Here is a 14,824-nt window from a genome sequence, read left to right as displayed (position 1 = left end):
TATTTTACTCTAAAAAAATATGAAATTTTGATCAGACTACCTCATTTAAATCTTGATTTAAAAGAAAGAATTGATGCATTAGAAAGGCTTAGAAAACCACTAGGGGACATTCTGAGCTTCTGATTGGTTATTCATGTCATATATAGAAGTAAGTGTTTATAAGGGAGCATTTCCAAAAATGGAAGGAGATGAGCAGGGTGCCACTATGTTTGATTTACTATGTGAGCAATATCCTAGCAAATACAAAAGATAAGACCTTCTTATTTTATATTCTAGCTTGTCAATATCTGTAATTTGAGTTTCTAATTCGAAGAAAACTATAGACTTAGTATTTTGACTTCACAAACATCTAATTTGAACCAGTGCCGCATTCAGTATACCACGTGACACACAAAAATCGATGTTTGTCTGTGTTTTTTTTTTTATATTTACTTTTAAATTATGAAATTGAGTAATGTATAGTTCTAAAATTTGAATTATAATCTACGGTTTGATACTAAACTTATTGATATAAATTCCTGTAATAGTAGATCAATAAAATTTTGAATGTGAGTTAACGAATGAGATGACATGGCCTATCACCTGTGCCCCATATGGAAATGGTTAAACTGTATAACTATTTAATGTTGTATCTTTGTTTCCAATACTTTTAATATTTTACCTATTCACAAATGCTATTTAACTTAATTATTTAAGAAAGTGGTTCCATTTTGGAAGAGGGTCTGAATGAGGAGGATGACTAATGAGAAAATAAATCCCTAAAATAAGAGGGCAGCAAACGAACCTGGGATAAGGCCGCATTTCGACCCAGAAGATCCCAACAACAGAGAAACCATGTGGGGAAAAAACAAGAGCCGAAGATGATAATCTAGCCAATTTAGAGGTTTTCCCTCAAAAAACCATCAGGGTCTCACTGGATTGCTTCAGAAAGGAGATGGGTAGTAGATAAATACTGCAAAAGGGAATTAAGAGTGAGACGAAGGCATGAAAGCTGGGCATGGGTTAATTGCACAGGAAAATCATGGACTGCCCCCTATACAAATAAAATCTATCCCAACTGCTGAGAGTCAAGAAACAGACAGTTAGCCTGATGATCAGCTAATGCAAACTGATCTGTAGCCCATGGAGGGCGAAGAATGCTGACGAAGAATAAGAAGTAATAGTCTGGCAGAATTGAATAGAGAGAGTCACATGCATAATAAGATTATGTTGCATTCTTATTGTTACATAATGATTTGCATTAGAAATGTGTTGGAATCGGTGAATTCCAACTGAGGTGAGATAAAAGGCTTGTGGTATGTGTAAAAAATTTTTTTGCATATAGAGTGCAGCACTGAACGAGAATAATTATTTATGTGAGAAGAGGTAATGTACCATATCGGAAATCTGATATAAAACCTCATTGTAGACTACTTATAATGCAGAGCTCGTAAAGACAGGTTAATACCCATAATGATGGACTCAATGTGTTATTTTTTCCTGATGCCCTTTATCATTCTCCCTGATGTACCTTCAATAAATAATGTGTTTTGTGGTGACTTTTGTTACCTAGCTATACTCTTGCTGCCTTACTGTCCTCATTATCTACCCTGAAATACTAAAAATAGAAAGAATTTGATCATATGATTTGAGTGGTCTGTGCATAATTTATTTAGCCATGTCAAACCAAGTTATCTTTTGTAGCAAGACAAGGTGATCCATGTAGCTTAATTAAGCTTGAAACCAGGAAGACCATGTTTCAGGTAGAATTAATGGAAGGTGGGAATGAAATGCAAACTTTAAAAGTACGTATGTGAAAAATATTTTAAGATTATTTATTTACACAGATTTATTTTCCTGTTATTCTTTGATAGATTGTTTAGGCAGAGTATTCATGATGAAACTTTGTAGAATGGATGGCAACTGCCTCTTGTAGAGACACAAGTGTAGAGGACGACGTATCAAAAGTCTTCTGCCTTTCATCATCCTCTACACTTGTGTCTCTACAACAGGCAGTTGGCATCCATTCTACAAAGTTTCATCATATTTTCCTGTTAATAATACATGAACCATCACAACAATCCCACTAGAAAACTGTTTAAAATTATAGTAAATTGTCAGTTTGGAAAAAGGTTCTGTCTTACTCTTAACCTAAATGTTTTTTTAAATATCAATGTGTCATGGTAAGCAACATGAATCTTCTTTTTTTGCATTTGTGACTTTAGGAATTGTGAATTTTAATAGTGTGTGTGTTACATATAGTTACATTTAAATCTTTAAAAATATTTAAGTTTTTTTATAGATATATATGAAAATGGGAGTTTTTGGGTGTTTGTTCCTTCAATTTTCAGGAATTGATCCTAGGCCTTTTAAGGATGTATCAAGTGCTTTCTAAAGTTTATAAAGAGAACCTTGCACAAGCATAATCAAGACAAACAAATGCCCTATTAATAATGTTTGGCTTTAGCAGTATACTAACAGCTAATGAAAATATTTAATACTGTTAAAGGCAGAACAGTTTTCTTTATATTTATGAATTAGACATAATCCGTCTCAGTTTTTATTATTCCCAATTAAAGAATATCTTTAATTGGCATGTTTGTTTGGGTATGCATACATATTGTGCCACATGATGCTATCTACATTAATGAGCTCACAATCATAAATCTAAATTCTTCCTGGATTACTTATACCATCAGTGGAAAATACCTCACTTTATATAGATTATTAGGCTTATAACAGACTAAAAATTCAGCATAATATCAATAATAAAACTTGACTTCAGGTCATACATAATATTACACAATACTGCGATTTCAATGCAACACATTGTACACTTATGACTGGTAATCAATATTGAAAATGATACATACCAGCATTAATGAAAGGAATCCCATCAAATGGGACATATTGAGACTTCCACATTAGTCGAAGGGAGGAGCGGAGGGAAGAGGTAGACTGACGGGTTCCCCAGCTAGAATGTGTCAACTGTTTGTGATAGGCAAGGAGCAAATCTAATGCATCTTCAGTGCCAACCCAGCCACGATAGGAACTACCAATTTCCTAGTTTAGTCATAAAAATACTAACGATTCATGTATGTTTCAAAACTTATAATTTAATGTATGAATTTGACTACTTATCTCCATTTTCTATAGACAAGTGCACCCTAATTAATACCTTTAATATTTTAATTTTTTGTTTGGTAATCATTTTTTTATTTGAATAATAATTATTATTTATGAAATAAAAAAGATAAAGAATGAAAAAAAACATTAATGATCTGATATTCACATTCTTCTGTTCTTACTGGATCTGATCTTCAGTTCTAACTCATTGACTAGGTTTTAAATTTTGTTTTAATCTTTATTCTAATAGTCTAATGATTATATAAAGTGAATTAGTTTTAAATAAGATTCAATTTTTCAAATCATTATCAAAAACAGTTGCAACTTATTTTGAAAAAATAAAACAAATAATGCTGAAACATTTTCTTTTGTTCAATGCATACTATATTTACATTTAATGGGTAACTAATACATAAACTTTATTATATGAAATTAATCACTAATCAGAACTGAAAACCAAATCAAGCAATTTAGCTTGATCCTTTTCCTACAGACACTGATAAAAGAACTGAATGTAAAGTTTCTTTACCTCACAGTCATTCATTCTCTGTACCCAAGATGGAGCATCAGGTAGCGAGGGTTTTGTTAAAGGTGTAGTTGCAAGCAAAGAACAAAGGATACTTGACTTTGAGGGTTCAGAAGTTACAGTACACATGAGAGTTCTAGAAACTGGGTCTATGCAAAAAAGTGAGCGAGGCAGTTCAAGTATCAACTGCTATTTCTTTGTAAACAACCTTTTTAAAAATTCTTAGTCTTTGATAAATTGTGTAACATAAATTGTAAACATTTCGGAAATTTTAGCCAAAATGGCTTATTACTTTATATACTCTATACAATTAATTAAATAGAAATTCAACAAATAGCATTCACTAGCCAAGATAGTTTATATTAAAATTTTAATTTATTTACAAACACAAATTATTTTATAGATATCATGTTTTCCACTTACATTTCAGCTAATTCTTTACAAAGCTGATACACTAAAGTTAACATTTTCTACAATGAAAATGTATTTTCGATAGATACTTACCTCCTTTAACATAATAGCTTTTCTCTTGACTTGTGCTACCCTCTATATGCACAAATTTTGTTCACCACTAGCCTTGGCACTCTCATCTACCCTCTTGTGTTTAAACATGGTATACTTGCTCTGTAGCATTCAAATAAGATATGACAACCCTTCACTAATAGGAGTGTGATACATCCCCTGAGTGCAACTGACACCCTCTATACTGTAGAGCATCATAACTTCGAGATTAGGTAAAAAAGAAATACCAGAAGTGGGAGGATAGGTGGGAAGTGTGAGCAGAAGTAAGTAACTATTGGAAATACATTTTCAATGTAGGAAAATGTTAATTTCCAATACAATACCTAACCTCCACTCATATAACAGCTAGAATCCCATACTAAAACAATGAAGAGACTGATACAAACGTTACTTAAATGATCCCTCTTCAGAAGTTGCCCAAATTGAACCCATGGAGTTTGATATCTTAAAGTATGGGGTCACACTCATGGGAGACCGCATCCCATCTGTACCAAGTATATTCTTCATCTGTTGTAAAGATAAGTGTTGCTAAATAGGGCAGAAATGATGCATGGCCAAATGGTGTAGAGTGGCTAGGGTGTATCAGACTGTATTCAGTGGGTCAACTCCAATCCAAAATCAAATGGCAATGGGTACTTATCTTCCGGTCCAAACTGCCTTCACCTCAAGACTAGAAAGTAGAAGGGAAAATGACTTCCATTATGCCATCCCAACCAAGGCACGTGTGCAGACCCAGTACACAATCAACACTAGTCCACCCGGGTAAATGTAGGAAGGGGGATGCAATGTAGTGGGTCAACTCCAGTCCAAAACCAGGCATCATTTGTTTGTTCTGTGGTAGGAGAAGGGTCCCTACCAATCACAGGTGTGAGGACTTCTGTTGGCCAGTCCTATGCTGATCCAACACCAGACTACCTGGGAACTGACATCCAGGCAGTGGTAGGATGGGGGGAATCCAGTCATAGGGGTGAACTGCATGTGATGGATTCATCAAGTACAAAACCAGATTGCTTCAGGTATTTTTCTTCCGGTTCACAGTAGGAGGAAAGTACTCATCATCTACACCAACAGAACCCTACCATCCTATTCTCGACTGAGTGGAATTGGCCACACTCAGGAGGAAGCATCCATTATCCACCACCCCAGGGTTAGGAACCGGTAAGTGGCAAGGACTCCTGTACTCCAATGGAAGAGGGGGAACAAATGTGGTGGAGAGTCTAAAGACAGTGCAATGGGTGACAACAAAAGCCCTGTTATGAAAAGCAGGCAGATTCCAATTAATTCAACCAGGATATGGACAGAGATCCCAGCATTATTTAACTCATGATAGTCCATGAGTTGGTATGGTCTGGTTTGGGCCTTATTTACAAAGCAAGAAAATGTGAAGCAACCTTTAGTGGTCTTGTGGAATGCTCCATCTCTTCAGTGAGCTTTATAGACCAACATAGCTATATGGTGCAGATTTATGTTGAAATATACCAGAGCAGGCACCACATCCCACAGAGTGGGATTGAAGAATTAAGAAAAAGGCCTCTGTAATGTTAAGAAATAAAAAATAAATAACTTACCCTCTCACAGTCAATGTAAGGTGTAGAGAATTGCGACAGGTGGCAGGTGAAAGCCAGATGAGAAGGAGACAGCAAAATGATGCAAGTAGTAGGCTATAAAAGCCCGTAGAATCTCCTCTAACAGGCGATAGAAGTTGGCAGCCATAGAGAAGGTGAGATGATGTATTTGGTAGGAGAAGACATGAAAAAAGCAATGGTAAGCCTCAGATAATAATGCAAGAGCAAGCTGAATAACTTGCCAAATCCATCCAGTAAGGGTAACAGGAAAAAGATCCTGGGTAGATGAAGTATTCCATGGTATAAATAGGTGAAAATAGATCCACAGAAGGAAGCAGTGCAGGCAACATAACAATGTATAGCATATACTGGAGAAAGAAGGTGATCATGATCAGCATGGGAATACAAATGAGAGATGGAACGAAGGGAAAAAGGAGTAAAATTGATGTCATCATTTCACACTGTTGACATTTTGGGGAAAAACTATGATTCATATAAAGGAGAACATAGGTATGGTGATACAGGATATGGGAGACATTGATACTGAAGATAGCTGTTCTACAATGTTCACATGCAAAAAGAAGCAAGAAATATGCCTTTAGTGAAAGGTGGTACAATGAGTAAGTGACCAAAGGTTCAAATGGAGCAAGGGTAAGGGCATGATGGACCACATTGAGATTCCTGTCAGGCAAAGGTAGTGGATGAACTGCAAGAAGTTCCAATAGGTTGATGTGGAGGGAAGATTCAATCAGTGTCCAATGACCTGCAATCTCCTGAGAATCTATGTATGCTCCCCATCCCACAAGAGAGAAATATGTGTGAACATGTGCAAATCTGGATGGGGAGGAGGTAGATGAAAGCCAGCTGATGTGTTGTCTCTGTGTAGTCACCAAACAAAGTCTAATTGGAGGGAAGGAGGGAGAAGGATGATGGAATCATCGGGATCCTAAATAAGATTCCATTGATCATGCAACACTCAATGAAGACCATGTATGTGTGCACAACCTCAGGGTATAATGGATTCTTTGGACATCCTGGTCCCCAAAAGAGATAGAACCTCGCAGACAGGGAGAGAAGGAGAGGATTTGGCTCTGAAAACCAAGAGCTCCATAGATCTCAAAGGAAGAGGAAAAGACTGGGCCCTGCTGAGGAAAGTGTTAAAAACACACCCAAATTGATCTGATACTGCATGGAGTTGAGATAGGATGTTTTCAGCTTGACAAGCCATCCAACAGAAGAGAGGGAGGCTTGTTGGGATGGAGCTAAAAGGAGCCAGTCATCCATGTAATGATGGAACTGCAAACTGTGGTCATGAAGATGGATGGCAAAGGATCTGACCACACAACAAAAGATGGAAGGTTCTGATGTCAGACCAAAAGATAGAGAGCAGAATTGGAAAACTTGACTTTGTGAACCAAACAAAGGTAACATCTGAAGGATGGAGAGACAGGGATATAAAGGTAAGCATTTGATAATTTGACCTTCATGATACAGAAACCAGAAGTGAATGCCCACTGAAGTGGGAGGAAAGACTCCATGGTGAACAATGGGAGGTTGATGAAGCAGTTGATGTTGGATAAATTGATGACAGGATGCCAATCCCCAGTGTTTTTGGGAATCCCAAACAGCCAGGAATAGAACTCTGGAGATGGGTGATGTACTTGTTCAATAGCATCCCTTAGAGATGCTGGCATGGAATGGGATCCTGTGGAGGAGGGAAGGAAATGGGATGTGTGAATAATGAGGGGGTGGAGATAGAAAAATGAATGGAGAGTACTTCTGATAGATTTTGAATAACCCAGGGATCTGTGGCTGAAAGCACAGCATTGAGCAATTTGGCAATTAGTCTGGGAAGAAGGCATTGGTAGAGGAAAGGAAGCAGGGAGCAAGACACAGGAATTGAAGCAGGAGAGGGCTAGGAAAGATGGGAAACCAAGGAAGAAAGGGAGGAATGTTGACATGCGGCCTCCACCCTAGACTCCAATATATCAAGAAGATCCCAGAATTTAGAGTGGCACAAAAAATGGAGGTCTCTTAAATAGGAACAGGGAGATTCACACGTGTCAAGAGGGTGTCCCTGCTAAGAAGATTCCATCAACAAAAATGCCATGTATGAAGAGATAAGGCTGAGGAAAATAAATGTGCCAACATGGAAAAGAGAAGGGTATGCATATCCCAACCAAAACCCATAAGAGAAACAGTAGATAGCCTCCAACAAGAGGTTAATGGAAGAAAGATAACAGAGGACAGTTGTGAGGGTAAGCCAAAGAAGTGAAAACTGGTGTAGAAAAAATCTCAGTGTAGTTTCCAGATCAGATCCCCACACTTGAATCAAAGACTTCAAGGTTTGAGAGTCCAAGTATGGAAAATCAACCTATGATAAGCCAAAGTATTGGAGTCAGATAAATGTGGAAGACGAGGCATGTTGGAACCCAAATGGATTTTGGGTTAAAAATCAATCAGCATGAATTTGTATATCAGGATAGGGAGGAAAACCAAATAATCTGATGAAAGTGTAGAATGAAGAAGGGAGTGGAAGAATCATAAGACACAGGGGAAAGTGACAAAAGGTAACATACCTGGGAAATCATGTCCAAAAAAAAGTGAACAAAGGACAAGGTAAGTCCAAATGATAGCATGGGACTGTACTGCAAAGAAAGGAGATGGAAAAAGGCTGTCCAAATCCTCTTCATCCTGACCAGATTCACCCAGGAACAGGATACCCAGCTGCATTTCTGGAAACATAGCAGGCAGCATGATAGTTTCCAATTTGTGACGTACCATGGCTGAGACCTCCTCATCGGAAAGAGTCGATCAGAAAGCCACAGAAGTAGTAGGTGAATCAGCAGTGGCCAGATTCACTGCAGAAGTTTTTGTAATGACATTAAAGTGAGAATTCATGGTGTGGAAATTAAAAAGAAAAATATTCCACAAAAAAATAAGTATGCAGAAATGAAATGACAACATATTAAGTTGTCACAACACAATAAAGTTAACCCAAATTGTCACACAAGAATGAGAAATGCAGAGCAAAAAATGAGCATGACTGTACACTGGAATGCCAAATTGAGAAGTGATGATAATGCTTTACAGTATAGAGGGAGTCAGCTGCACTAGGAGGGTGTGTTACACTCCTATTGTTGAATTTTTATTTGCATGCTGCAGTGCAGCTATATCATGTGTAAACATATGAGGGTAGGTGGGAGCATCAAGGCTAGTGGTGAGCAAAAATTGTGCATATAGGGAGCAGCATAAGTCAAGAAAAAAGCTAATGCATGGGTGGAGGTAAAAATGTATAGCAGAAATAGCTGGTACGAGTATGTTATACATTTTTACTTCAAGTGGGTTTCTCATCATCATGGATGAGTGGAGGTAAGGTATTGTATTGGAAATCTCCAAACAGGATAACAAGTTTAAATTGAATGAGATTTTTGTCTAAAATGCATTATTTAGGAAAAATAATTTTTTTTTAAAGGAAACGTGTCTGAACAAATAGAAAAAACAAACTTAATTTAAACAATTTTTATTTATATTAAGCAATCAATTTTCTCACACTTCTTTGTAAATTGAACACAAGTTCAATACAAGAACTCATCAGCTGGCCTGAATGATAAGATAGAATAGATGAAAGGAAACAGAAAGGACAGATCTGAAAAATTTATTTTAATACATCTCTAATTTGAAATCCAAAACAGAAAAACTAAGTAGAATGTGAAAGAAAAACACCTGTGGTTTATATGATTTTTCTTGTAAATGTTAGACTTACTATTTATTTCTGTGACTTTAGTAAAGAGACCTAGCCTGCTTCTTTTACTACCACCTTTGATGACTCTAGTTGTGTAAAGGAAAATTCAACTTTTCCTTCCAAAATCATACTCAATATATAAGCTACAATAAAAAATCACTTTCAGCTTTATGGGAAGTACAATTTATGAATTATTAAAAAAACTGTCAAATCCCCCAAACTCTGTAGCATTCATATTTTATTATTCCTAACCATTACACTAAACTGTTAGTTACCCTAAACAAATAAATGCTTGAAAAAAAAGCTGAAATCCAGATCAGAAATTAAAATAATTAACTCCTAATTAAAAAACAACTTAAAATATGCAACTAATATTGACAAGATAGTTGTGTTTTCTATACTTAGAACTATTTGAGGTACATACAATATAATGCATGTATGAGTGAGATGTTCTCCTCTGGCTACATATTACAGTGCTCTCATGACACTCTATCTCATGTTTTCGAAGTGTGTATGTGGCACTAATCTAAATATCATGAGTATCAAAGATCTTAATACAGTAATGCATTTACTCTAAAACCTTTCATCCTCTAATTAAAAGTTTCTGACAGTTTTTCTTATATCAATAGATATGCACCACTGTTTTGCTACTCTTTTCATTCACCATCTTACCAAAGACATTTAAAAAGTAAAAACAGTAACATAGTAACATATAGTAAAACTACTATATAAACTGATCAGATATGCAAGAGTAAGGAAAATCACATTCTGGACAAACAAAAGAAAAGCTTTAATGAAAACATTCTGATGCAATCTTATTAAAAGCTATCTTTATGATTGAAGAACTAACCTGAAGGTACAGAGGATTCAACTGTGTTTAAAGAGGCTGTGGGTGTTGATTTCAGTGGAAGTTCGACAAAATTAGTGACATCTTCTACTGTACTGGCTGATGGGGATGATGTGTCTACTGGAAGGTGAACAAGGTGGGTGACTTCTTCTACTGTACCAGCTAATGTAGATGAAGTCTCTATTGGAAGATGGACAAGATGGGTGACTTTGTCTACTATACCAGCTGTAGTAGATATTGTCTCTGCTGGAAGATGTAGAAGGTGAGTTGCTCCTTCTAATGTGCTAGAAGGCATGGATGGTGTCTCTGTTGGAATATGGACAAGGTGGGTGACTTCTCCTATTGCTCCAGATGATGTAGATAATGTCTCTGTTGAAAAATGTCCTTGATGGGTGACTTCCTCTGTTATAGCTGTTGTGGATGATGCTTCGGTAGGAATTTGGACAAAATGGGTAGCATCTCCTATTGCCTCAGCTGGGATCATTTGCAAAATATGTCCACATAGACCACTAGAATAAGTAATAGTTCCATCATCTGCAGCAATCACATTGACCACAACACCTTTTAGACTTTGGACAGAGTCTAGAGTTAGAACTGTTCTTTCTTGATCATGAAGGATCTGTAATGGATGCAGTGTGACATCCTCACCAACTGACTGAACAATGTGAACTTCTGCAATGACAGACAAATCCAACAGTTATCACTACTCTATGTCTCACTAATTTCACTATTGTCTTAGTTAATAGACTTGACATCAATCCTTAAGTTTCAAAAGCATCTGACCATATCCATTGCCGATAATGTGTTTTGCTCAATCCTGAGCTCGTCAGGCTGCCTGGGATATGACAAACATAGCAGTGGTAGAAACAGTATTGATATAAGCCATTTGTTACAACAATAACTGTTATGGTGTGAATGATCTTTTCAAGCTGGCAAAGAATGATTATAACTATTGTTGTTGTAACAACTGACTTATATAAATAGTATTCCAACCATTACTGTGTTTGTCATGTTCTAGTCATCCTGATGAGCTCTGGATTGAGTGAAACTCTTTGACGGCAATGGGTATGACAAACTGAATTGTTCAAACATCATTATCATACACTTATGGACAAGGTGTCCCAAAAGTCTGGACCCATAAGGAAAATAGACATTATATTCTTAAAGTTAAACCCATTTCTAATGTCAATTGTACATATTTAAGTAAAGAAAATACCCTGACAACACTGTACACCAAGAATTGATATGTGTATGGTTGTTAATGGCATCAATTTGAATAATAAATAACTAAAGAATAACTTGTGTATTTTTCCCATGGGTCCAGACTTCTGGGACACCCTGTATAATTAACCCCACTTGTCTCAATATTCTTTCTTAGTTTCTTAATAACTTCAGTGTTTATCTCTAATTTTCAATAATGTCTTACTCAATGTTTCAGCTGGCCTAAAAAATGTTTTAGCTATTTAGCTATCATAAAATTTTTTTGCTATATGTGCACACACTGAAATGGTGGAGAGACCAGTCCATCAAAAAGTGTTCAAAGGGAAAGCCCATGCAGTGTGACACTAGGAAATAAACACACCCTGGCAGGCAACACCAGCCACCTGGTGAGATCCTATAAGGTGATAAAAAAGAAAATGTACTTACCATTCTCAAAGAATAGTGAACCAAGGAAGTAGAAATCACACAGGAGATGAAATTGCCAGATGATAAGAGACAACTGTGTGTGACTTTGCCCAAATGTCAGCCTGAATTATTTCGTCCATGGATCGCCAAAAATAAGAGGCAAGAGAGTGAGATAGGTGATGAATCTGATATGATGAAATGTGAAAAAGCCTGCAAGCATCAATATTCAGGGAACAATACACCAACTGGATGAGTTGGTGGACCCATTCAATAAGGATAGAGGATGAGAGGTCCCTGGACAAAGAGTGATCCCAAAGCAGAAACAAACAATGATGGTAACTGTTGGATGTACAAGACAGTTCATCTTAAGAGTTATTATTTAGTGATTTAATATTTAATGATTATTTACTTTTCATAAAGAGTGTTAAAAGTTAATTATTTTGAAATTGATAGTTATGACAAGCTTTGTTGCATGTATGTAGTAACTATTGTATTAGGCTTTTGTTGCCATCATCTTACTCGAAGCTTCTAAGTCTTTCTCATTTGTTTAATATTGTTGTTATTAAAAGGCTAGATATTTCTAGATTTATCTATTGTGTGTTATAAATACAGGCAGATACAAAAGTAAGTTAAGTTAGTGAAAGGAAAAGTGTAAAAAGTGAACTTAGACTGTGTGATTGTATGTTTAGCCATAATGAGCAATTTATAAAGTGAAAGTTTCACAGTTTGTATTGTAATAACAGAGATGAAGAAGAATTTGTCTTGCAAAAGGGTGTTCTAAAGTAATTGAACCTGCCTGTGTGGACTTTGATGAAAAAGATAATTATTTAAAGCTCTAGATTTAACTATGATTACCAATAATGTAACAAATTTTGTTTGTACATATGTTTATCTTGTTTTGAATATATTATTTTAAAACAAGCGGATTGTGTGCTGTCCGTTTATTGTTGAAATATATTGGCAACAAGTAACAGACACCTACTGTAAAGAATTCCAGTCTATCCACACCCAATAAAAACCTGACAGGAACTGTAAAAAAGGAGAGGTACATCCCAAGTAACACCAACCCAGACACAAATGACAATTCAGGTCTGAATGAGCATAGAGGTGAGAAATCAAAGGGAGAGAGATAAGAGAGAATAAATGATTACCTTCCCAAGCCACTGAAGCCTTTCAAAGAAAAGTTCAGTCTTGGTAGTGGAATAAATATGTACAGTAAAAGAGAGTGTAGGAAGCATCGATATAGACAAAGATATCTGAAAAACAGTGATCACAGTTGAGAAAAAAAGGAAGTATATCTTCAGAGAAATATGATATAAAGAATATGAAGTCAATGGCTCAAACAGAGCAAGTGTGAGAGCATGTAAAACCACATTAAGGTCCCAGTCAGGCATAGCAATAGGATGAGGAGGTCTGTGAAGAAGGAATGAGTGAAACAAAGTGGAGAGGACAGGGAACAAAAATACCTGGCAGTCATGATAAAGGGAAAATATAATTGAAAAGCTGCCCAATAACCAGTGATGGTGGAAACAGATAATCCATGGCTGAAAAAACATGTAAAAAGGCCAAAAGTGGGCCATGGAAAGATGGTCTGTAAGGAAGAGAGTGCAGGATGGACAAGCATTATAGCCATACATCACTAATGCATGAGAGGTTTATTAAATCTCTCTTGCAATGTATGGGCAAAGAATTAGAAGTGGAAGAGATTGATGGGTCAGAAAATGGTGATAACACTGTAACTATCTCAGTCTAACTGATTGTGAGGAAAATGACACAGTTACTTCTCTAACAAAATGTAAAACTGTTCATCTTTTTCAGGATACTGGTTGCCGAGATGAAGCCAACCTCTTAAGTTGATGTACTTAGGGCAATTGATCAGCAATTAACATAGCTAGTAGATCTCAGTGAGAAAAGAGTGTCACTTTACTTAATTTCTGAGCTATAGAGTGAAATTTCACTGTACTATATCTACAGGATATTTTATGTTACCCAGTTGATTACAGTTCTTTGGATTGTTTTTTATCACAGGCTACAGACGTACATGGCTAAAAAAGTCAGAATGTCAAAATGGCATAGTGTTCTTTATGTTCTAAGCTATAAACTGGACAATGTGTGGTGACTCTGTGGAGTATGGCACATGAGATTTACTAGTTATGATAGATTAGATAGTTAGATAAAGCACATATAACACTAACAGTTGGTGTGACTACTAATGTCAAAACAAATTCTAATGCACCCATCTTTCAAGTGTTTCACTAGATTTGATCAAAGTATTTTTCTTGTGATGCCGACTGTAGTGGATTTTGCAACCCACAGATGTACAGTAGCAGACAGCATATTTACAGTTGTTGGTTGCTCATTAGAATAGCAAATGTATTTTTACATTCTCCACTGTATCTGCTCTATGTTGGTTTGTGTACATGTTAGCACATAGGGATGTAGTAATGTAAGGCATGACTACAGATTAGTAACTGACTAGAAATGATGATAATTGTTATCATGGTGACTGTGTATAAGATAATTTAAAGTATTTGTATTTCATTGGAGAGATAAAAATTGCTGTTTAACCAACACTGCATTAAATGAAAAAACAACAAAAGTTTTTGAGAAGAACATGTTAAATTTTGAAGTATTGGAAAATTTTCATTCTTATAAATTTGTTTGAATAAGGTGGAGTTGCATTTTAATCCTTTCGCAATGGGTGGGTCTAACTGCACGTCATGGTCTATTATCAATTTATTTTCAAAACTATATTATTACTACATATCAATGAAATTGGCATCAAACAATTGCTTGTATTTCAAATTTTAATATTATGTATGTTTTAATTTTTTAATTCAAAAGAAAATATAAATAAAATAAAGCTAAATATCGATCTGTGTATGTCA

General features: G+C 35.9%; 1 protein-coding gene across 5 annotated transcripts in view; it reads right to left on the bottom strand.

Moving 5' to 3' along the window:
- The window catches only part of LOC106456835 (calcium-responsive transcription factor-like), a 63,429-nt gene that overhangs the window by 39,703 nt on the left and 8,902 nt on the right, over positions 1–14,824 (bottom strand). For all 5 annotated transcript variants that reach the window (XR_002610012.1, XR_002610013.1, XM_022382612.1 and 2 more), the window contains exons 3-5: positions 10,314–10,982; positions 3,635–3,780; positions 2,853–3,042 (exon numbers count right to left, since the gene is read on the bottom strand). Coding sequence is in view for 3 of the 5 variants with exons in the window: in XM_022382612.1 (XP_022238320.1) it covers positions 2,853–3,042; positions 3,635–3,780; positions 10,314–10,982 (1,005 nt within the window). In the remaining 2 variants the exon portion in view is untranslated. The remainder of the gene's footprint in view (positions 1–2,852; positions 3,043–3,634; positions 3,781–10,313; positions 10,983–14,824) is intronic.

This window comes from Limulus polyphemus, unplaced genomic scaffold (assembly GCF_000517525.1).
Source record: "Limulus polyphemus unplaced genomic scaffold, Limulus_polyphemus-2.1.2 Scaffold262, whole genome shotgun sequence".
In the NCBI taxonomy this organism is placed as follows: domain Eukaryota; kingdom Metazoa; phylum Arthropoda; class Merostomata; order Xiphosura; family Limulidae; genus Limulus; species Limulus polyphemus.
The sequence above is the reverse complement of the archived record's forward strand: the minus strand, read 5'-3'. Positions and strand labels throughout refer to the sequence as shown.